This window comes from Alosa pseudoharengus, unplaced genomic scaffold, assembly GCF_046254945.1.
Source record: "Alosa pseudoharengus isolate Yale_2024_CS ecotype anadromous, Long Island Sound unplaced genomic scaffold, YU_APseudo_1.1 YU_APseudo_1.1_scf_5, whole genome shotgun sequence".
Lineage (NCBI taxonomy): Eukaryota > Metazoa > Chordata > Actinopteri > Clupeiformes > Clupeidae > Alosa > Alosa pseudoharengus.
The window spans coordinates 4,056,109-4,079,876 of record NW_027468837.1 but is presented as its reverse complement, the minus strand read 5'-3'; the positions used below and the strand labels follow the sequence as shown (position 1 = coordinate 4,079,876).

At 40.8% G+C, this 23,768-nt stretch overlaps 1 protein-coding gene and 1 long non-coding RNA gene across 3 annotated transcripts in view; one reads left to right on the top strand and one right to left on the bottom strand.

Annotated features, from left to right (window-relative positions):
* The window catches only part of dennd6a (DENN/MADD domain containing 6A), a 29,913-nt gene extending 17,360 nt beyond the window's left edge, over positions 1–12,553 (top strand). The window contains exons 10-20 of one of the 2 annotated variants that reach the window (XM_076269013.1): positions 488–610; positions 1,793–1,888; positions 3,951–4,045; positions 5,034–5,099; positions 5,214–5,278; positions 5,383–5,472; positions 5,617–5,670; positions 8,350–8,459; positions 9,622–9,724; positions 9,897–9,971; positions 10,070–12,553. In XM_076269013.1, coding sequence (XP_076125128.1) covers positions 488–610; positions 1,793–1,888; positions 3,951–4,045; positions 5,034–5,099; positions 5,214–5,278; positions 5,383–5,472; positions 5,617–5,670; positions 8,350–8,459; positions 9,622–9,724; positions 9,897–9,971; positions 10,070–10,201 — 1,009 coding nt within the window. In that variant the 3' untranslated portion in view covers positions 10,202–12,553. Of the gene's footprint in view, positions 1–487; positions 611–1,792; positions 1,889–3,950; positions 4,046–5,033; positions 5,100–5,213; positions 5,279–5,382; positions 5,473–5,616; positions 5,671–7,492; positions 8,294–8,349; positions 8,460–9,621; positions 9,725–9,896; positions 9,972–10,069 lie in introns of those variants that run through there. The other variant, XM_076269014.1, reaches the window with a different exon arrangement.
* Positions 12,554–14,978: 2,425 nt separating this feature from the next.
* Positions 14,979–15,851, bottom strand: LOC143104207 (uncharacterized). Its single transcript, XR_012983022.1, has 2 exons — positions 15,762–15,851; positions 14,979–15,522 (listed from the first exon to the last, which is right to left on the bottom strand). It is a non-coding gene; the product is annotated as an uncharacterized LOC143104207 (long non-coding RNA).
* Positions 15,852–23,768: the final 7,917 nt, after the last annotated feature.

The window sequence follows — 23,768 nt, the reverse complement described above, 5'->3', positions numbered from 1 at the left end:
TGCAACTGCGAGGTATATGGCAGGCGCCCCACAGAACGGTTTCATTTTGAGAGGTAGATATCCATGCTCTGGCACCCCCTCTGAGATGCGTTCTTCCGCCAGTTTCATGCGTCCCCCAGTTTCATGCGCCAGTTTCATGAGCTTTTATGACAAAACCGTGACTGTGGTAGTTAGCAAACTACATCCTAATAGAAAACTGTTAGCTTTCCTGGTATCAAATGACATATAATAGCCTATAACACAACATAAATTGTGCTGGCGACCCAAATAAAATTTCCTACGACCCACCCGTGGGTCGCGACCCAGACTTTGGGAAACACTGCTCTACAGTATAGGCGACCTAGCAACCTTCTGTGTCCGGGTAGGAACACTGCCCCCTCTGAAATCGAAATGGAAAAGCGCTGCTATGCTACAGGAATTCGTAGATCAATTTCTACAGACGGCTGTATATTATATCAGTTATGTGCCATTTTTGATCCTTCCCTAGGTGTTTCTATCCAGTCTTCTTTCACATTCAGATGTTGTGGGAGTTGGTTTTGCTAGGTGAGCCGCTAGTTGTCATGGCGCCATCTCCATCGGACTCCTCCGACACGGTGCTGGCGCTAGTCAGGTGAGAGGATGAAGTATTAGAAGTGTTCACTCAAAGCTAAGAAACCATGGACACTCACAGCAAACATGCTGACCTCCAGCACACACACTTCTGTATGTACCGGTGTCATCATTCATCAGACCAGCTTGTATACATATTCTTGAAGTGTTGAAGTATACTGCTCAAAAAAATTAAGGGAACACTGTTTTCCACACATTTTTTGAAACCTTCCACCCTTTTCTCCATTCTCAAACTACATTCACAGAATGTCTGACTGTTCTTGCAAAATAAAACACTCGCCTCAAAAGTTTTACTTGTGCTCAGAACCAAACAGTGTCAGAGTACCGATCCAGTGTATGATTGTGTTCCTTTAATTTTTTTGAGCAGTATATTTGGCCAAAATAATTGCTAATTAATCCACATAGTTGGGAAATGTTCCTTCAGGTGTTTTTTTTTTTTTTTTTTTTTTTTTTTAGCATTACACAACGTGTCCAGCCTTTTGTTGCCCGTCCCAACCTTTTGTGTCATGTGTTGCTGGCATCAATTCAAAATGAACTTATATATATATATATATATATATATAATTAACAATATATATATATGCTTATCAACATTTCATAGAATGATGGTTGTTTGATGCTGGATTGTCAATTGCATTTTTTGCTGTGTGCTCAGACCTGGTTAAATCTAAGATCAATATGATCTAATTCATAATGCCAAACTGATGCCATGCCTATGACTTATAGGTCATACAGGAAAAGGGATTTATTTTACATCAGCTACGTTCGGTCGAACTTTTTATTAATTTCTGACTAGATGAGAGGTATTCCATGAGTGGCGATATCTCAGGACATCAAACACTGGGACTCTTTACCGCTACTTTGCAACTTTACAACTTTGCTGCAGAGTGACATTTTCCTTTGCTTGGCTATTTCTGGGGGAGAAGCAGAACAAACAAAAATCAAAATAGACAATAAAAAACACAGTTTGACGACTTAAAAATTGTACACTTTATCATGGCATTGGATTTGGCCTTGTGCCTACTGCCGAACCACAGTTGTGGGTATATCTTTACCAACCCCACTCTCACTCATGCCATATGACATCTTTTCTCATCTGCATTGTAGAAAAGAATGCTTTTGGAAAATAAATAAGCAACAGCGAATGTTTTACACTCACCATCAATGTCTGCTTTTATAACAGTTGCATTTCGCCGCTGCGCTACTGCAGTGACTTCAGGCCATACTTTACCATCCATGATAGTGAGTTCAAGGAATACACCACCAGGACACAGGCTCCGTGAGTACACTTCTTACCTCAGTTCTACCAAAAGCCTCTTTTGAAAGACCCAATGCAACTCCTATTTACAACTTTAATTTGACTAATGGTAATGCTGAAATTGACAGGACTTTGTAAGGAAAATAAGAAAGTCATTGACTGCGTTTATTGACTGCACTTCAGTATCCTGGTTATGATCAGTATATGATAAGTATCCCGGTTTTGTTTTTGCGCTTGTAATCATCATATCCTGACTTCAGAACCCTGGATAAGCCCTTATCCCGCTTTTGAGAAATCCGGTTATGCAAGCTGGGGTACTCCGAAAGCAACCAGCACAGCTCAGTTTTAAGAAATGCTTAAAGCCGAAAGACCATGTTGAATTTTGCTACAATTTAATTTCAAAACCGGATTACTCTGGAACAGCTAACTATACACGGGAATGCATTACACCTTTGTGTTTGGTAAGGTCTGCTGTTTATTCTGATATAGGCCTATGGTTTGTCATGTGTTGCGTGAAGAGTGTGTAGGCCTACGATATTCCACCGAGACGAATGGATGTGGGGATGGCGCAGAGAATAATTATTAAATCTCTTGAAGTTATTTTTCTCGCAAACTGTTTATCACAGCAAATAGTGGCTAGCTAGCACCGTTTAAAAGCTGAGAAAAGGCTCTTTCATGTGACACATGATGAGTAGCCTACTTCTCGAGGAGTTCAACAGAGAAGAATGGGTGAATGTGGACGCACTTCTTATGCCTTGTAGTGCGCCATGCTGCGCAGGAGACTGTGGCTCACTGGTAGTTATTATAGGTAACTTCAAATCAGCGCGATTTACCCTTATAGGCTACTGCACATTACAAGATCTGTACGAGATGATCCGCAGCACTGAAGTGAGAAATGATTTAACTCTTTGTGTAGCGCATGTGAGCGCTTTTTTCCACATTTCAACCTGAATATTGGTGGGGACATTTCAATCGTAATTTGACATTGGTGTGGACACGTCCTTCGGTCCCCACGCAAATCTACGCCCCTGTCCACAGGGCTACTTGTCTGTTATAATTACTCATTCTGATTTTTTGTCAGTCAGTATGTTTACATGTACAGGTAAGTCAAGCTTGTTATAGCTCGGCTGGGATTTGACCATAGACAGTAAAAGATTTGACTGGACCACTGTCATGATATTCGTAGACCAGTGTTTCTCAAAGTGTGGTCCGGTCCACAGGGTTGCAGCAACAGCACGTAGACTAGCCTACAGGAAAGCTGTTGAGCATGAACTCATTCGGAATATTTAAAAAAAACGTAACAGCTAGATATTCTGTCTTCTCATTTTGTAGACAAAAATGAAGAGAGATTTTATCTTAGTTTTTATTTCATGCAAAACATTTTAATCTCGTCTTTTTTCGTCAACAATAATGCATCTAAAGATAGTCTTAGTCAGTGTCTCAGGACATTAATGGCATCTCGTCATCGTCTCGTCTTAGTCATGAAAAAAAAGGTTGTTGACGAACATATTTCCTCTCGTCTTGTCTGACGAAATTAACACTACATCTGCTACTTTGCTGTTTCACAGCTGAGATGCAAGTCTTTATGGGTCAGGATCTCTAATGTTTTCCATTTCTCATTTGATATCAGGGTTTCTCACCTTGGCTATCTTTCATAACAGAATTGGGTGTACCTCACAAACTCAATTGAAATGGCCTACTAGAAATTCGTACATATACTGTGTATGTTGTTAACTTTATATACTGTGGATACAACTGTTTGCTTAATTTTGTAGGATGTAGTACAAATGGTGAACATAATTATTGAATGAATAATAAGCACTCATCTGATTTCGCATGGTCATGACGCCTCAATATTATTTTGTGTTCAAGTGTGTATTGGATGGTGAAAGGATGAAGCTTTTCCTTTCACTTATAAAGGTGTTCTGAATCTTTTTGTCTTTGCACTCTTACAGTGGCACACCATAAAATATTATTAATATTTGATCCAAGTTTATTTATAGGGACACATGATGGGGATTTGACACCACGTCCAGAGGTAAATAAAGATGTGTTTGCTTATGTGTTTACTCCCATACTCTAGGCCATCTGTCATCCTTGGTGTGACCAACCCTTTCTTTGCCAAAACCCTCCAGCATTGGCCTCACATCATCCGTATTGGAGACATGAAACAGACAGGTACTTGTTCATTATCATTTGGCCACTGTTGCTACAGTTGAAGTTGGAGCCTAAGATATGCTTTAGGTTGAAGTAATTCAAACTCATTTCATTCCAAAGATACCGTTTTAACAGACTGGTTTTCGGCATAACAAAAGCTTTTTCCACAAAATGTTTTTCATTTTTTTTAAAAGTGATCCAACTGACCCTAGACAAGGAATGTTTACTAGAAGTAAATGTCAGAAATGTTTGAATGCGTTTGGCAAAGGTGTGTGTGTGTGTAAACTTCCAACTTCAACTGTAATGAAGTGCAATATAATCATAAAATTCCACAACAACATGAATGGACTTTTCCGACCTGTCAAATCATGTATAGAGTTCGGGCGACTACGTCACGTTTGGGTAGCTCTGCACTTCATGCTAGTTGGGGATATGTAGTCTACAAAACAAACTAGAGTTTTCATTTCAGTAGATGAAACTAATTTGCATAGTGTTTTGTTAGCTCACATTTTTACTGAGAAATATTACCCTTTCCTGCCTCTACTCCAGATCGTAACGTTAGTCAGATCATTGTATCCTCCAAGACTGAAGTTGGCGCCCAATTCAACAGACAGATGCAAGACATATTGTGCGAGAGGTTACCGCTTTATTCAATGCATAAGTCTTCACTAACTTTGCTTTGGCAACAATTAGTAGACAGGCGCTGCGGCAGCAGTAGCCTCATCTTCTCTCTTTTCCTCTCGCTGAGAAGCATACACTTGCTATCGCTCGCTAGTATACGCACGTAAAGGAGCCACACCAATTTAACAAAGGTCTCTCCAGTAGGGTCATGTGGGATAATGTTTTGGGATGAGAGAGAGTATCGCTGTAAAAACACTGCTGCTCCGTTATTATTGTGGACATGAACTATTAAGCCAACTGCTCGGAAAGGTCTGTTCTACATTTGTTTTTTACATTGCCATTTTAACCTTGGTCTGCTTTTAAGATGAAGTATTTACATATCTTGAAGGTGAGATGGCAAAGCAGATGAAGGTGAAGAAACTAAAAAACCTGAAAACTCTGGACTCTAAACCAGGTGCAGTATCCTGCCACCCGTCCTCCACTAGATTACTAAATGTGCATGGTCTTTGACACTACAGATTAGAACAATTATTACCAGTTGTCAGTCATTGTCTGAACTGTCTTGTAGGTGTGTACAGTGCATACAAACCATTCTTGAACAAAGATGAGGACATCATCAAACAGCTACAGAAGGTCATTGTCAGACAACTTAACAGGATTAAACAATCGCTTCCTTGTTTTTTGTATTGCAATCCTTAATCTTTGTTTGTTTATTTGTTTCTCTTGCTGTCTCCCAGGGTGTTCAGCAGAAACGTCCGTCCGCAGCCCAGAATGCAATTCTGAGACGGTACTTCTTAGAACTAACCCAAAGTTTCATCATACCATTGGTAAGATGTCCTTCAATGGCATGAAACTACAGCTGCAACATCATTCAGTTAATCGATTTGTTCTCAACTATTAAATATGAATCAATAGATTAATTGACAATGAAAATAATGGGTTGTTAACACTAGTGTCCTCTCTCTTCTCAGGAGCGATATGTTGCCAGTCTAATGCCCCTGAAGAAGAGTATCTCTCCATGGAAGGTAATATGATATAATATGCAGTGTTTCCTCTATGTTGATTTGGTAGTGGCGGCCCCCCACGGTTTAATTTTCTTCCCCCACGGTATCAGACATGGGGCAGACGCACAATAGTCGCAGTTGCCTTTCAAAATTCATTGTGCAGACCTGTTGAAGATTCTCCAAATATACAGCTTAATCACAACTGAAAATAATGCCTCATTGTGTGTGAATAGAGGTGAATACATATAATTGTTTGTGTTGCAGCGAAGTGTCAGTTGTCAGTTCCGTGGGGGGGGGTTCGGACAGGCCTGCCCCCACTGCTTAAAAAAATCCTAGAGGAAACACTGATATGAAGCTGTTAAAAAGAGAAAAGAAGAGGACAAAATATTAGTGGGGGCATAAATGGCTACAGTGTTCATACCATGTTTGGGTCCAAGTTCCCACAGGAACCCAGCTTTGGGTCCGACCTGTGGTCATTTCCCACCCCATCTCTCTCTCCCAGTGTTGGTCGTCACTGTCCTGTCTAAATAAAGGCAAAAAGACCAGATATACAGTGGGGAGAATAAGTATTTGAACCCATGCTAAAGTTGATTAAAAAGAAAAATATAAAAACATCTGTTAGAAATTTATCTTAATGCCTTAATTAAAACAAATAGTAAAAATCCAACCTTTAAGGACACCAATTTTCTTAGTGAATGAAGAATGTATCGTACATAAATAAATGTTCTTCCTTAAATTACAGGGGCAATAAGTATTTGACCCCTATGTTAAATTCCCATAGAGGCAGGCAGATTTTTTATTTTTAAAGGGCACTTATTTCATGGATCCAGGATACTATGCATCCTGATAAAGTTCCCTTGGCCTTTGGAATTAAAATAGCCCCACATCATCACATACCCTTCACCATACCTAGAGATTGGCATGGTGTGTTTTTCAGTTAGCCTATTAGCTGGTTTGATTTGCATTGGACCCAATGAGCATTTTAGTCAACTTTAGCATGGGTTCAAATACTTATTCTCTCCACTGTATACTTTAAAATGACTGCTAAGTTGCACTTAAAGTTCCTATCTAATAGCTTTCTCAAATCATACTCACAAAGCTGCTCAGACCCATTTTTCACAATGGAAAAATGGCAACTCCTAAACTAGAGGAGAGGCTCATTTTCTATGGCTGACATCAATCCACATGCACAAGTTTGCTTGTGTACTGGTAGCCAGTAGGGACAGTAGCTATGCAGTGATTAGGCCTCCCGACCGACACTATAAGAAATGTGCTAGTGACTGATGCTAGCACCCATGGGTTTTAGCCTCCTCACTAACACGCCCATCACTCCATCCAAGGTGCTGCAAGTTTGTGGGTTTGAGGCTAGTGTGTGGGTGAACCGTGCAGTCAACACAACATAGATTACATTCAGTGATCTCTGGTTAATGAGCACAAGTCTGTGCCTGTAAGCAAGCGCCAAATGGCCTACTGCAAACATCGATTATTTTTCGATAATGACAATACATTATCCCTCTTATTATACGGCTACTTGCCAAAACAAGAAAAGAAACTTCACACAATAGGTCTTTTAAAATTATTTTGTTACCGTTTTGTGGCTTCCGCTGAGAAAACAAATAGTTTGCCACACAAATAGGACTTGACAGTTTCAGCTGTTGCATGGCAACGTCTTACTTGCTGACTTTCACTTTCCATTGCGATAAGCGAACCAACTACCGTATTTTCCGGACTATAAGTCGCATCACTCAAAAAATGCCTCATGGAAGAGAAAAATAACATATATAAGTCGCACTGGACTATTAAGTCGCATTTATTTTTATTTTTTTTTTCCACAAAATTCAAGACCAAGAACCGACTGACTATCTAACTGGACACATAGAGGCCAAAAAGATTGAGAATTCTACCGGGAATCTTAATAAAGACGAAGGAGTGAATGGCGGCAAGCTGAGGCGAACTTGGCGATAAAGAAGGCGGCCATGGCCCAACGGTAATTGTAAAGCAATTTACCAAAGATTCACTGAACAAAAATTCTGATGTGGTACATGAAAATTGATCTAAAAATGTGGAGAATGCTAGGCAATCACGCACTTTGGGCGATGTGGAGGGACAAGCTGGCTGCAGAGCAAATGCTCGGCCGGCTACCTCCGAGGGAGCGAGAGAGAAAAAAAGATGCACGTTTAAAATTACATTTTGAGTTGCGTGTCCCGAGTCCCAACAAAAGCCTGTCGGAACGCTAAAACGTCCCGGTTTACACCAACCACTATTAAAGTGTAGTATTAATATAGCCTGATCATTAACTAAACCCATGTAGAAAGACTATAGCCTAAAGCGTCCGGCGTATGATTTCAATAATGTGTGTGTGTGCGCGAGTGTCAGTCAATCGTAACAGTCAACAATGCAACATAATCTTTGCAGCCAACCTTACAGTGTATCTCTGTAAACATTGTGGCAATGCCTCGTCATAATCTGCCTCGTTTTTATTGTTAGGACAATGCTGAAGAGAAAGTCATCATTCTCAAAATATCCAGTTTTGTTTTCAAATGTTTTCATGCATGTCTGGAAACGGGTGAGGAATGTTTAGGAGACAGACTCGTAAATCCATGTCAACGTTGGAATATCATCGGCTATTTTCCCATCCTCATATGGATTTGTGGTCTTTTATTCCCCATTTCCCATGCCTCCTTACATTTTTTTCAACAGAGCCCGCCTCAGTTACGTCCCTTCATTCAAGAGGAGTTCATGAAAACACTGGAGAAGGCTGGTCCGCAATTGACATCTCGGCTCAAGGGTGACTGGATTGGCCTCTACAGGTACCAGTCTACCTTTAAGTGGCTCATAGCTGGCCTAAGTAGTCTAAGTAGTTCATAACATCCTTAAAGGTGCAATGTGTAATGTCCCCCAAAAAATCAATTCTTACTCCACATTCCATAAAAGATGGGGGCAGTATACCTACAGAAAGTGAGTTGGTCTACCCTAGAGTAACAACCAAGACGCGTGTATTGCAGTTTGGCTGGCGGTTATGTTGCCCGCATACCGCCTCCCATGGCCGAAACTGGTATTATGACACCTGTCGGGCTGTGGCTAGTAATTTAGCATGCTAATTTAGGTTGATATCTCTGCAGCACTATACCTTGTCATTTTTTTTATGACATCATCGCCCTTATTTCTTCTCATTCTTTTGATGCGTGTAGCTCATTTTTTTGATAATTCTTACACATGGCACTACACATGGCAAATGTCCTACAATTTACAGAGCATTTTCCAAAAGCATCGTAACTTGAGAAGGCGTGAAAACACTTGCAGATTTATGTGTTGTTTGTAGAACTACTTCTTTTCACCACACATCGCCTCAACTTAAAGGACAAGCTGCCTTTACTAATGGATGCTTAGTAGCCTAAAGGCAGTTACTGGATGGTTGCTGCGGCCAAAGCCCAGTCATTAGTTCCATCTCTCTTGTTGCCTAGCTAGCATAGCCCAGGATTCTGTTGAGCCTAGCTTTGTAAAGCACCACTGTCCTTACTACAAACGCAATGTAACAGAGCTACAAGCCATCTCAGTCATATGTTACAATGTTGCAACTCTGCTTTGCGTCTTGCCTAACAACAGTCCTTAGCCATTTTAAAATCACTGGAACCTATGGCCTCTCTCTATATGGGCTTATTGCCTAATTTGTTGGCTTGCGCTGTGAAAATGACCATAGCAGCTGTAATGGAATGTGATGTTAGTGGTGGATTGACAAAGCACCATAATATAGTCATTTAATGGTCCTCTTAATCAGTTTTTGTTACCTTTTTACTTACATGAAAAGTATGGGCTTTAGAGACATTTCTTTCCTGGGAATTGTGGTCATGAGACTGTCCATTCAAAAATCCACTGATGACTTAATCACACATTCACAATTACTGATACAACAGCACGGCAATTGTCAGCAACCTTGTCTACGCTATTGAGTAATGCCCTTCTCTTGTGTAGGCAGTTTCTTAAGTCGCCTAACTTCGATGGATGGTTCCGGAACCGCAGGAAAGAAATGATGCAAAAACTAGAAGCCTTGCATCTAGAGGCTCTATGTGAAGAGGTGAGTATGAGGATTTCTTATGTGTTCTGGGAAGAATTCATAATATTTGTTTAGCAAAGGGCTATAAAGGCCATCAATGGCAACATTTTGCTATCTCAGTTAATTTATTTTTTTATTTCTTTGTTTAATCTTTCTGACATATCTACCTCTATGCTTCTGCATACACACCAAGGATCTTCAACTACGTATTCAGAAACACACTGAAGTGGAGACCGTGGACCTTGTTCTAAAACTCAAAGATAAACTAGTAGGTTTCAGTAACTGTATATTCTATTGAACTATATTGTCTGCAGCTTTGCTTTCAGAAATAAATTGATGTTTGTTTGGGCGTGTGATGTCCCTTAGACACAGGCAGAAAGAGAGCAGCTCCCTGTTCGAGCAGGAACCTTGGCCAAACTCCAGACCCACATTGAGTCCATCATCCTTTCCCTCCCTGAGGACCTCCAGGGGATCTTGCATAAGCCAGCAACCCTCTGAGATTGACCCTCTCGCCCCTGACCCCAGTGTTGCAACTGGACGGCTACAGGGGAGTGACTCTAAATCAAAGCAGGCTAAGCTCCCGAATGAGCTCTGGACATTTCCTTTTTGTTCTTTTTTTTTTTTTAAATATTGTTTTATTTTTAAAACCAGGATTTTAAGTGCACTTGTTCCCATAGACTAATGGAATACTGGCGTTGCAAACAATGGAAGCTATAATAAGGACATGTCCCCAGACAAGGAGAGCTAAACATGGTTAATCTACTCTGCACAAATACAGGGTCTTGTTGCGTATAAGTGTTACTGACATGCACACAAGCTGGACCTGGGCCATGTCGCTGTCCATTCTTTGGCACTAATGTTGTGAAGGAATTATGTCCACATTTTTTCAAATCAGAGTGTTCCACAAGCCCTTTAAATCTGTCTAGTAATCTAAATGGATTAATTGATCAATGCAAATCGTGGGATCCTCTACATTATTTTACTTTGTGCAACAGCTGCAGAGACTGGCTATATGTTGATAATGTGACAGATGAATTTGATGTGGGACCTTTGAATTATGATACATTCATCTATTCTATGGGGTTTTTACAACTATTGTTTGGAATAAGAGTGCTCAACTAAAAGGTTGAATCTTGAAGTTAGATAAAGTACAGGGAACTGAGAAGATGGGGAAGCAATAAAATAAACCAGCTGTGTACATCAGGTTTATGATTCATAATAGTTTTCATCTAGTACTTCTGAATTTATGAATTGTCTATGAGAGGCTTGATATGTTGTCAGATGTGCTGACTACAGTTAAAGCACTTAAGTAAAGGCAGTTCTGAAAAGGAAACACTAACCAAACCTAACTTATCTTTCAAGAGTTTATCAACTCTTACAATGGATGTAGCAATGTATTGTTAATAGCAGCTTATTTCCAGTGCCGGGCTCTTTATGTAATTGACTTAGTTGAAATAGTTATACTGTATTCTTCACGAAACCTGTCCATTTAAAGCTTAAGTCATAAATTCACCTGCAAAGGGAAACAACCAGATTGAGTAAATGAGTTAAGCCTCTTTGGAAACCTTGACATTTGTAGAAGCCTGAAGTAATCATCTGTTTATCTGCACAAAAAGGATTATTTGATGTGTGTTTTTGTTGATGTGCCTCAATGATGATTGATATCAGGCTTGTGTCTGATGTTCTGCCCTACAGTCCTATGTATGCCTCTACATACATTCCTCAGAAAAGAGCAGGAGTTAGCATCTTCTAATTGGGGTTGTTCCATGCCAGCCTAGCCTGACTGGCACTGCATTTATTGCTTTGCACTAGGGTCTGCTTATTATTCATTCCTTTTTTCAAGGTGTTCATGTACTGCTTGAGCATATACTAACAACAATCATGCATTGTGCATTTTCACTGTAAATTGCAGCTTAAGTCCATACTTAGTTATTGCATTGTCAGCTTCATTCCTTTGTTTAAGGTATGGATTAAAGCAGTGATTACTTTTCAGTTACCGGTGCCTTTGACACTTGATCTAAGGTTTCTTTTCTACAATACATGCATTATTGACTTTGAACATTGCGCCAGTCACACTAATAGTATCCATGTTTACAGTGTTTCTGTTAGTGCTCTGGTTGCAACCTAACCTCAACAACCTTGTGGATCTGGGGAAAAAATGAAGGATTCATGTCATATTTGTTCTTCGACTGTACTGTTGGTAGCAGGAGTCATACCCACAGTTTGTGGCTAAAGTGATATCCAGTGCCCCTCCTTGTTGTAGACCACCAACCCCAGATAAAGGGAGATCATGTGGAGGAAAATGAATCACAAGCTTTTTAGAAATAGTTTATTTTACTGCAAGTGGAACCTGGAAACCACCAAAGATTATAACTTGATGTTTCCAATTTAAGTATGCCCCCCCCCCGCCCCCGCACAGCATATTAATTTTTTTAATGTGGCGAATGTTTTCACATGGCAAAAAGTATAAACTAATAGGTGGTAAACAGAACCTGTGACAGTTGGTTGTTGGGCAACCACTCTTATTTTATATTTAAAGAGAAATGTATTTTAACATGCTTGGATTTTATATAGAGGTATATTCTCATACTCTACTAGCTCTAGAAATTGAATGAATTGTTGTTTCACAGAACCACTTGCCCATTTATGATATTTTTCCACTATTCTATGAACAAATATTTTTTTAAGTCATGCAGTCTGTTAATATTTATAGATGTTGTTAGCGTGGAATGTGAAATATCCTAAATGGGCTCATTAAGAACCACAACAATAATGTAAACTAAAGCACAGATACTATCTATTGCTTCAAGTGGAGTAAATAAATTGGCATTAATGGTGTGCTCTATTGAATTTCTTGTATTTCTTGACTACAATTCCAGCTGTAGGCTACAACAGTATTGCTTTGCTACAACCATACTCATGACAAAGGTTTTTCATTTGTAAATAAACTGACAATACAGAAAGTAACATGTTCTTGGCTCTTTGTTTGCCTCTTTTTTACAATTACTGCAAATACATGCTTTAACTATTGTGAAACAATTTAGATTTAATTTAGATATAATCACACCATTTGGATTTAATTATGGGGAGTGTTTCAACCAATAAAGGGAAAAATGCCTCTGCATGCAATTGGATAAACCTAACCAATTAGAGCAACAAAATATGACTCCCATAGGGAGAACAGCAAAATTGCCCTTCTCAACAAATGCCATAATCACTGTTTTCTGTTTGTCTAAAGTTGCGCTGTCAATATCTTTTTGGCTATAGCGGAATGTACAACCCCTGGCATAAATTATGGAATCACCAGTCTTGGAGGATGTTCATTAAGTTGTTTAATTTTTTAGAAAAAAGCCAGGTCACAGACATGACACAAACTAAGTTCATTTCAAATGGCAACTTTCTGGCTTTAGGAAACATTAAAGGAAATCAAGAAAAAAAATGAGTTAGTCCATAACAGTTGCTTTTTTTAGACCAAGCAGAGGGAAACAAATATGGAATCACTCAATTCCAAGGAAGAAATTATGGAATCACCCTGTCAATTTCCTTTCCCACCAGCACCAGATTAGATCACCAGTTAATCTGCAGTTAAAAAGGAGCAATCACACCTTGGAGAGCTGTTGCACCAAGTGGACTGACATGCATCATGGCTCCAACACGAGAGATGTCAATTGAAACAAAGGAGAGGATCATCAAACTTCTTAAAGAGGGCAAATCATCACGCAATGTTGCAAAAGATGTTGGTGACCGAACTGTGAGAAATCGCCTAAAGGAAATGGGATTTACATACAGAAAAGCTAAAAGAAAACCATCATTAACACCTAAACATAAAAAAACAAGGTTACAGTAGGCTAAGGAAAAACAACCTTGTGACTGTGGATGAAAGTCATATTCAGTGATGAATCGCGCATCTGCATTGGGCAAGGTGATGATGCTGGAACTTTTGTTTGGTGCCGTTCCAATGAGATTTATGACAACTGCCTGAAACTTAAAGGGGTCATAGAATGCAAAACCGAGTTTACTTTGTCATAGATGAATAGCGATAGTTCAGTGGGTGAAATGGACATACAGAGAACTTCAAAATCCCACCGACACCTCCTTCCTATGCAAATCTCACAATTCGAAACTCCCGCCATAAAACGGGCGAATCCAAAAGAGGCTGCGAGTTTACGCAAACTCGCAGGTGGTACCTTATTTGGCTCTGGCCTGTACATTTGTCACGCCTCAAAATTTACATACAGACCAGCCCACTGGTGCTCTGAGCCCAGGAACGTGAATGGAGAGCGACGATGAGACAAACACTAGTTTAGCTGCCTACTCGTTTACATCCACAGGAATTATAAAGCAGACAGTTCTTCAAGGACATCGAAAATGAGCCACGGTCGTAAATGCAGTGTTCCAGGCTGAAACTTAGGCTACAAAGAAACCTGAGACTTAGTCTTCCAAGGATTCAAAAGTTCGAGGGGCATGGATAATGTTTTTCTACCAGAAGATCCCTGCAAAGTTCGACACTCCGTTATTAATTTGCAACACATTTCACCGAAGTCAGTTTTCAAAACCTTGAGCAGGATTTGCTAAGCTGCTATTACTGAAACGAGGGGCTGTTCCGACCGTAAGGTCATCACAACCGCATGCTGTAAGTATTATTTTGTCGCTAAGCAGTTATTAGCCATGCTAACGTGTATCTAGCAAGTAGAATGTGTGATTTAGTTCATTGGCAAGGCTATTTAATTTTCCTGTGTGTCATTCGGATAAAACCTGTGTTGTCATGTTAACCTACATTTTACTATGCATGTTTGTCGAGATCTCTGACAGGTTATGTTCTCAGCAAGATAGCTGAGTAACACGATAGTTTGCTTGCTAGCTGTAATATAACCCATACCCATATAACACATACGTTTTTGACGTCAGAAGTGGAAACAACTTCACGTTATCAATTCAAATGATATCTAGTCGATATGTTGAAAACCGTGTTGTCTAGATACAATGGATTTATTTGCACGTTCTTATTTTATAACATTACAAGAACGGCAACATGACAAACGCAGCATGCCAAACAGATGCTCCAAGTGTGGCATCTTGCAGGGCTTAGAATATTAGCAAATGCTTTTGCTGTGAGTTAACAGCTTGGTGTGTGTGCATGCAAAAGTGACTTTCACTTGTGTTAAAACCTAAACCAAACAACAGAAATGTTGTATCTTGCAGCCATGCACTTCAATGAGAATGCCCCACAACAGAAGACAGCCAAGGAGAAACTATGTACAGACTTGCCAAATAATTTGTAAGTTTAATAAAATATATATTTTTATTACAAACAACAAATCAAAATGTGCAACAGTATAGGCACTAAAAAGAACTTATCGATTCACACACAACAGGCTGTCTTAGACCTGATGCTACTGGTGTTGAAATCATCATCAGTACTGTAAACAAAGCACAATGTTCAGGGCCATACAATTTGTTTATTGTACAGTATACAGCCTACAATGCACTGTATTACAGTATCCAATATAAGTCCTCTTTCTTGTCCTCTTCGAGATCATCAAAGACCCTCTTCCTTATTGGGATGCCGTCCAGCGGATTCCTGTGCCCCAGGACTTGTGTGCTCAGCTTGACAGACCTTCCATGGAGGATGCTGTTGCTGAACATGTGTCACGGTTCAGTCGAAAAGGGGTCTGAATCCAACGTACTGCCCTGAAGTATCCGGAAGCTCCCTCCATATGCGTAGCACCACACATGAGAGGATCATGACACGGACGCTTCTTCTAAGGAAACCCCAGCTCCTGCTCACAAAAGACCTGTAGGCCAAGTCACTTCATTGCCTGCAACGAGAACAGGGTGGAAAAGCAATTTATTTTTTTTACTATTTATTTTATAATATATTTTACATCAGTATCACTGGACGATTGTTGGAAAAAATAAATAAAATAAAGTTCATCATTTTGTGGTGTTGATCAAACTGTGTTTTTGCAATATGCTGAACCAATAATGAATGAGTATTGGTTAAAAATATTTTATTTATATACTGTAACTGCTAACACTTGTATCAGATTGTCCTCACCTTTCCATTCCTCTGATTCTCAAACGGCCGTGGTCAGCTCTGTAAATATTCATTGCATTTTGCAAAGAATATAGAGGCACAACGGATCGAGGCCATGATGGTCATTCAGGTCAGCTCCTCAGGAACCTGGGTCATTCTTTTAATAACCTGTAAAAACAAACATAATTTCCCTGCTGTTATTTCGTAATTTTGAATGAGCAGGTAGCACAAAGTAGCAAATGTCTCCAGTTTTAGTTACCAGAGTTGTAAGATCACATATACTACATGGAAAGAAGGTAATAATCTCAATCAGATGTCAGCAGGATAGTTACAAGATTACATTAGACCTACTGACTGTACCTACTATATTTTAAACAGTGATGTTTATAGGATTTTTGATCCTGTACTCTACTCCATTGTACTATGTAAATAAAATGATAAATAAAAGTGTTGAATTGAAACAAATTGGCCTAGTAATATTTTCGTTGACCTCGTTTCACTTCAGCCATAGGCTACAAACTGCACAGAGCTCCTGCCCAGCTAACTGGACGTCCCGTTGTAAGATCATACATTACTACATGGAAAGAAGGTAAAAATCTCGATAATCAGATGACTTAATCAGCAGGATAGTAGTTACACGAGTACTTAGACCTACTGACACAAACGTAATATTTTCATTGACGCGAGCAGTAGGCTACTCGTTTCACTTCAGTCATAACGTTATAGCCTACGAACTGCACAGAGCTCCTGCCCAGCTAACTGGACGTCCTGTTGTAAGATCATATATTACCACTACAATAATGTATGTAACTCCTAATCAGATGACCTATTCAGCAGGAGAACATACTTACTGACTAAAACGAGTACTTTCCTTGCAAGCAGCACTCCTTTCACTACAGCATAGCCTGAACTGCCCACGACTGGCTACGAACTTTTCAGCTAGCTTCTAACTGGACATCTTGACAAAAATTGCACAAGAGTACAAGTTGTAAAACATTTGTTTGTGTGCAAATTAATAACTTCTGTTGCTTACAATGCTAAAAACGAACCTAATACAATGTTTAGCTTAGTCTACGACACTAACGTGCAAATATTACAGCTAGCTAACTGGGCTATGTGTGGCAAACTCAAGTAAATGACAAAACTTACCACTCTGAAGTAGTCATTTCCAATCTATGGGCGACTGGTTGCTCCTCTATTTCAGATTCTTCCTCTGATTCAGGCTCAAATATGCTGTTCAACACCTGTCTCCATAGTGTTTCCACCTTGGCTGTTTCAGTGAGTGCTGTCGGCCATGTTTGCGTCTTTGCTCCGGAGCTTCGCTCGTTGTAAACCAACCAATCAGCACGCAGGTTATCTAAATATTCATGAGCATACCATAAAAGGAAGAAAACCTCTCGTTTCATTCTAAGGCTTTTAACCAGGCTTGCATTAGGGCGCATAGAACAGCATATATGCCATTTTCAGCCCAACCAATGCTACACACCCTATTCAGAGACCTTAAGGACCAGCACAAAATACCCTATATCATCATTCTATCACCCCTTTAAGACAACTGCCTGAAGAAAACATGCAAATTTCCTCAGTCATTGATGATATGGGGCTGCATGTCAGGTAAAGGCATTGGGGAGATGGCGATCGTTACATCTTCAATAAATGCATAAGTTTATATTGACATTTTGGACACTTTTCTTATCCCATCAATTGAAAGGATGTTTGGGGATGATGACATCATTTTTCAAGATGATAATGCATCTTGTCATAGAGAAAAAACTGTGAAAAAATTCCTTGAAGAAAGACGCATAAGGTCAATGTCATGGCCTGCAAATAGTCTGGATCTCAATCTGTGGTGGAAGTTGAAGAAAATGGTGCATCCCAAGGCTCCAACCTGCAAAACTGATCTGACAACTGCAATCAGAGAAAGTTGGAGCCAGATTGATGAAGAGTACTGTTTGTCACTCATTAAGTCCATGCCTCAGAGACTGCAAGCTATTATAAAAGCCAGAGGTGGTGCAACAAAGTACTAGTGGTGCGTTGAAGTGTTCTTTTGTCAGTTTGTTTTTCATGATTCCATAGTTTTTGCCTTGGAATTGAGTGATTCCATATTTTTTTTTCCTCTGGTTGGTCTAAAACAAGCAACTGTTACTGATTATTTTATTTATTTTTTTAAATCCCTTTAATGTTTCCTGAAGCCAGAAAGTTGCCATTTGAAATTAACTTAGTTTTGTGTCATGTCTGTGTCAGTCCAAGACTGGTGATTCCATAATTTATGCCAGGGGTTGTAAACATCTCACTTAAGTGGCAGAAATCAACTTAAGCACGCTCAGGTGTTGATTGCTCATCTGTCCATCCTCGTATAAAGCCCGCCCAAACGATTAGATTGACCAGTACACATCTCGACCAGGTAGGCCTTTAGACCTCTGAAGTTCGCCTACAAAAACTAACCCAATCTGCCATCTTTGTCCATATAAGGAGATCCGGGTGTCAATTGAAGCTAACTACCTATGGCAAATTGAATTGCAATTTAACTCTGGGGTAGCAAAGATCAAAATGTGCCATCTTCACGTAGGAGATCACCTCAGCCTATCCACTTGAAGGCAGAGGGCAAAAGTCTGTAGAGCCAAACATTTGCATTTCCAATTTCTTTAAGTTTAACAGGTAGGCCTACGGTATTTAAAAATCTCCATGCCATTTCTATCCGGAAGACTCAGGGAGGTATAATGAAAGTTAAAACACGTTTTAATCCATCAAAGGATATACAAAAGGCATAAGCAACAATAAGACAGTCTTTGGCATAGGCCCCGTCCTCGGTCCAGGTCACCGAGTGTGCAGACCCTTGCAGATCCTGCCGGTATGAGACGGCAGGGGCGGAGCCTACCCCCTGGACATCTGGACAAGGCCAAACTGGTGGTGGTTAGGGAGGGAGGGTGGGAACATCGAAAATCGGCACCTGAAAGCAACAGGCAGGTGCAAAGTAAAGTGATTATAAAGGCTGATGCAGACTGGTGATTGGTCAGAAGTAATGAATGAGTGACGCATGCATTGAGTCTTCCTTACAGAATTTAATGCTAACGCTTCCATTTCTATCCGAAAGACTCAGGGAGGTATAATGAAAGTTAAAACACGTTTTAATCCATCAAAGGATATACAAAAGGCATAAGCAACAATAAGACAGTCTTTGGCATAGGCCCCGTCCTCGGTCCAGGTCACCGAGTGTGCAGACCCTTGCAGATCCTGCCGGTATGAGACGGCAGGGGCGGAGCCTACCCCCAAAGAATAAGAAATAAAGATACCCACCAGAATGCTTAGATGGTCATCCTCTCTGAAATAGAGCATACCAATATTAAACAGTGCATGTTGTATTATCCGGTTGAACTCGGGAGATGAATCAGAGAAAGCAAGACAGACAGCAGAATAAACTGATGATTTGATGAGGATGATGATTATGATGATGGATTCAACCACCTGTGACTCGAATTCTATGATTAAAGTTATGGAAGGGAATTGAGCTTACTGATGTTCAACCCATTGAACAAGACTGCTTGAGTGACTAGTGCTTGCAGAAGCTTAGCTTAAGGGTTAACTAACGACGTGCAGGGCGATGAGCTTGCAATTACAGATGCTCAGGGTCAGTGCAGGGGATAGAGCCTGCAGTTGCAGATGCTCGGGGTCAGTGCAGGGGATAGAGCCTGCAGTTGCAGATGCTCAGGGTTAGTGCAGCGGGATAGAGCTTGCAGTTGCAAATGCTCAGGGGACGATGAGCTCGCAGTTGCAGAAGCTCAGTTTAGTGCAGAAGAAATAGAAAAGATTATGACCTGCACAAATGCGACCAAGCCGGTACGGGCACCAGAAACGAAGAGATGAGTAATATGATTAAATTTAGATAACCACCACCAGACATTTGCAAGAGGAAGTACATTGATTACAAAATGCTCATTACTGCTGAGTGAGTCTTTAGTAATTAAGAACTCAGTAACCGTACAGTCCATAGATTCTTGTGAGCCTTGTGACGAGCAAATGGAGTAGCTCTTAATTGATAAGCAAGTTGATGCAAAATATTACAGTTTGTGAACTCCATTTGTTACAGTTCAATGGTGAACAGAAGCTGCAAGGACAAGATGTACAGGAGATGAAATTAACAGATACTACTGTCCATCCGGCAGAGGTAAAGCCATGTTAAAGAAAGCTAAATAGCACAACGTATAGGCCTACTATTAGGATAGAAATGTAAACAAAGCAAGGTTTAGATTAATGAATTAATTATGTTGACTTACCCCAAAATAACAGCATGGTGTAGTGTCCATGACAGATTATATCCGATTTAAGTACGACCCCTAAATGTGATGACTGTTTCCGTGAGCGAGCCGCATCCTGCAACGGAATGGAGCTAAAGGCAAGGGCAAGATGAAAAGAGTGAGGCCATGCTTTTGTACCTTGCTCTTGGAAAGGCCCCCCAAAATAAGATGAGCAGCATAAGTAACGTTAGCTAAACAAGACAGGAAAACATGAAAGACATTGTCCATGGGTAATAAGTTCAGAGAGAAAGGTATAGAGAACAGATAGAAAGCTTGAGCACTCTGGTGAAAAGAAGAAAATGACCGGCATGGTCTGCAGCGATTGCAGCGAAGTTGAGGAGCTTGCACAAGCTCAGAGCTTTCGTAAGCTCGGTTCTTGCACGGCAAGAATGTAATGCAATGTGGTGCAAATCCCTGTGGAAAGTGCTTAATGATCGTTCTCAGTCCGGGACCCGAAGCGTGGAGACCCTCGCAGATCCTGCCGGGTGAATACGGCAGGGGCCGAGCCTACCCCCAAAGAGAAAGATTGGAAAGGCCTACCTGAGGGTAGACGTGAGGCTGGGACACTTCCTGGAACAGAGCATAATCAAAGAGAACATTAATATGAGACAAATCCTTCGTTAATAGTAAAGTGATTCATGAAAGGAAATGAAACCAAGAACAGATGATAGAAAAAGTGTACTCTTGCGGGTACAGAAGACATAACCAGCATGGTCTGCAGCGATTGCAGCGGGGAGCTGCACGAGCTCAGAGCTTTCGTAAGCTCGGTTCTTGCACGGCAAGATGTAATGCAATGTGGTGCGAATCCCCGTGGTAAGTGCTTAATGATCGTTCGGTTCGATAACGATTGATGATTGCGATTTGATGATGCGATTCGAGTCGACTGTCGAGTCGAGTCGCGTATGTATATGATGAGTGAAGTGGGGTGATGGAAGGATAAAGGAAATTAACTGTTGTGACGTGATTACCCGAGGTTGCTTGCAGAAGCTAGACCAAGGGCGGCGGTGCGTAGTGACTAGAATGTATTAACACTTTATTCTGTGCCTAAAGTGCCGGCTGTGCGTAGTGACTGGAGAAGAGTGGCTCGGGTCCATCGTAATTAATATAATGCTTTAGCTGAGCCGAATAACCACCACCAGACCTTTGAAAGGTAGCTTACCTTATTTGGCACTTGCAAGAGCCATTTGCGCATCTAGAAGGGCTTGATCCTGAGGTCTTATATAGGACTCGTAAGCCGACGAAGACCATCTTCCGAGCAACTTGATAGAGGATGCAGGTGATCCTAGAGCGGCTGCTGACGTTGCAGCGCCGATGCGAAAGGGATGGGCAGTATATTGGGAGGTTGAGAGCCCGCAGCTACTAACCGCTGTCGACGAGTGGATTCTTAACCATTGTTTAGACATTGATAACCCAGTGGGTAGAAGAAAGAGGTGCATTTGGAGAAGTGTGTGGGTGAAGTTTAACATAGTTGATCATAGAAGTATAGGGACAGAAGAGTTATTTACTTTAGAATCTCTGATAATGACCACAGAACCTGAGGTGTCCATTTTAGAATGTTTCAGAAATACATAGAAGTGGGAGGAGAAGAGGATGGCTGAGCAAGCCAGATCCTGAGAAGGGTTAAGAACCTGGCTGTCAGAACAAAATCCCCGGAGCGCATGAACCCATAGAAAGCCATGAGGAACACGGCTTCAAGGAGTGAATTGATAGGGAGTGAAAAGAGAGCCAGGGTTAACTAACCAGCAGCAGACCTAAGGACACAACAGGACAAGACAAAATACAATCAACAGATACATAGCTGGAGTACACTAGCACTTATGGATGGTCGCTGAGGATGATCTAGCATAACTAAAATAAAGACAAAAGATGGGGAGAGTAATCCTCATCATGCTTACTGGGTGAAATAAGATTAAATGTGAGCAAAGCACTGCTCCAGAGCCAAGTGTAAGTGGGTGTTTAGAATATGTGAACCAGCATCACAGACCTAGTAAATTAAATAGTTAGAGTGAATTGGTGATGTAGCCTAATAATTGCTGGTTGATTTGATTATATGACGATTGAGAATTATGTGATTGAGATTCGAGGACATATGGATATTCGATAGTGAATTGCAAAATCTAATGATTTAACAATGCAAGTTCACTATTCTGCTGCTCCTACTGTGGTGGGATAAAGACATGAAGGGTTAGCGTATAGCTTAGATGAGGAGGTAAATAAGTTGACATCACATGACCTGGATGGAGTAAGATTAAATATGAACCAAAGCACTGTCCCTCGATGAACGTTTTGGCTATAGGCCTACGTGAACCAGCCCCGCATCCCTGCATGAAGTAGATAGTTACGGTGAGGGTCAGTACTCCACTGCCGACAGATGCATACCCTTAAATTAGAGAAAGAGGCATTTACATTAAACGAAGAGGAGCTGCTCCTGAAATGGAAAGATTATTAAGATGTTAAGTAATGAAGAAATGGGAAGGAATGCCATCCCCGTGCTTGCGGCTGCAGTGATGTAATGGGAGATTACGAATGACGACAAGCAAAGTGCATTGTGCTTGGAAAAGTATATGAGTGAGTGCAGTATTGGCCTGAAGGAGAGTTTGTGCCTGCTAGAGGTGTTGCTCTTTTGGCAGAGAAGAGTTTGAGGAAAGATCTTGTTCTAGTCCCTACAGCCTGAAGACCTGCGAGGAGGAATGGAGTGGTTAGAGAGGAGACATAGCATTTTCAAAAGGACCTAGCAGGCAGGCAAATAAACAGCCATGATACATTTACGTTGCCATTAGTTAAATCAACGAACACGATGTATGGGCCTACATATTATGTACATAACCAATGACAGTAACAGACAATAATGATCAGCCAGACAGGAGAATGAAAATAAGATTAATATGGCCTTCAGGTGCATCGGAAATATTATGGTTAATGACAGTAGCCTAGAAAGGGACAGGGACTAGGAAGAGTACTTTTGTCCCTGTTGGCCTTCCATGCACGACAGCCTGACCGGCGAGACAATTTGCCTAGATGTGGACCTAGCAAAGCTGTATCATGGCAGCTTTGGCAAGGAAACCATCGCGAGTGTCGATAACTGGAGTAACGGAGTTTTTTAAACGGTTCCGTACATGTATGTTAACAGCGTAGCCTGATAAGTCAGACGGTTTTCGTCAGAAAGTTTAGCAACCATATTTCCGTTGTTAGCGATACGACGTTAACCTCATTAAGCAACTAGGATCTAACACGAGACTAGGGTGAAAGAGAACCTTCGAGCCGCGGAACTTGTCTCTTTCCGTTGATAACACCGGGCGGACAACCCGAACAGTGGCAACAATTTGGCCTACCTTACTCTCCGACGTTTACGAGCTACTATCCTACAAAGTCAAAGTCTCCCAACCCCCGAGACTTTGGTGAGATGCGTCCAACTCGGTTGAAGCGAACGAAAGGTAGGCTAAGCTACTATGACTGCATCACATGTTAAAGTTGTGGCGAAGTGAATGACTAGCTACCCGGGCATGGATACGGAACATCGAAAATCGGCACCTGAAAGCAACAGGCAGGTGCAAAGTAAAGTGATTATAAAGGCTGATGCAGACTGGTGATTGGTCAGAAGTAATGAATGAATGAGTGACGCATGCATTGAGTCTTCCTTACAGAATTTAACGCTAACGCTTCCATTTCCCCATAAGGTCAGTGGATCTTCTGGCCAATTGATTTCCGTTTCAAAAATGAAAATTCATGAACA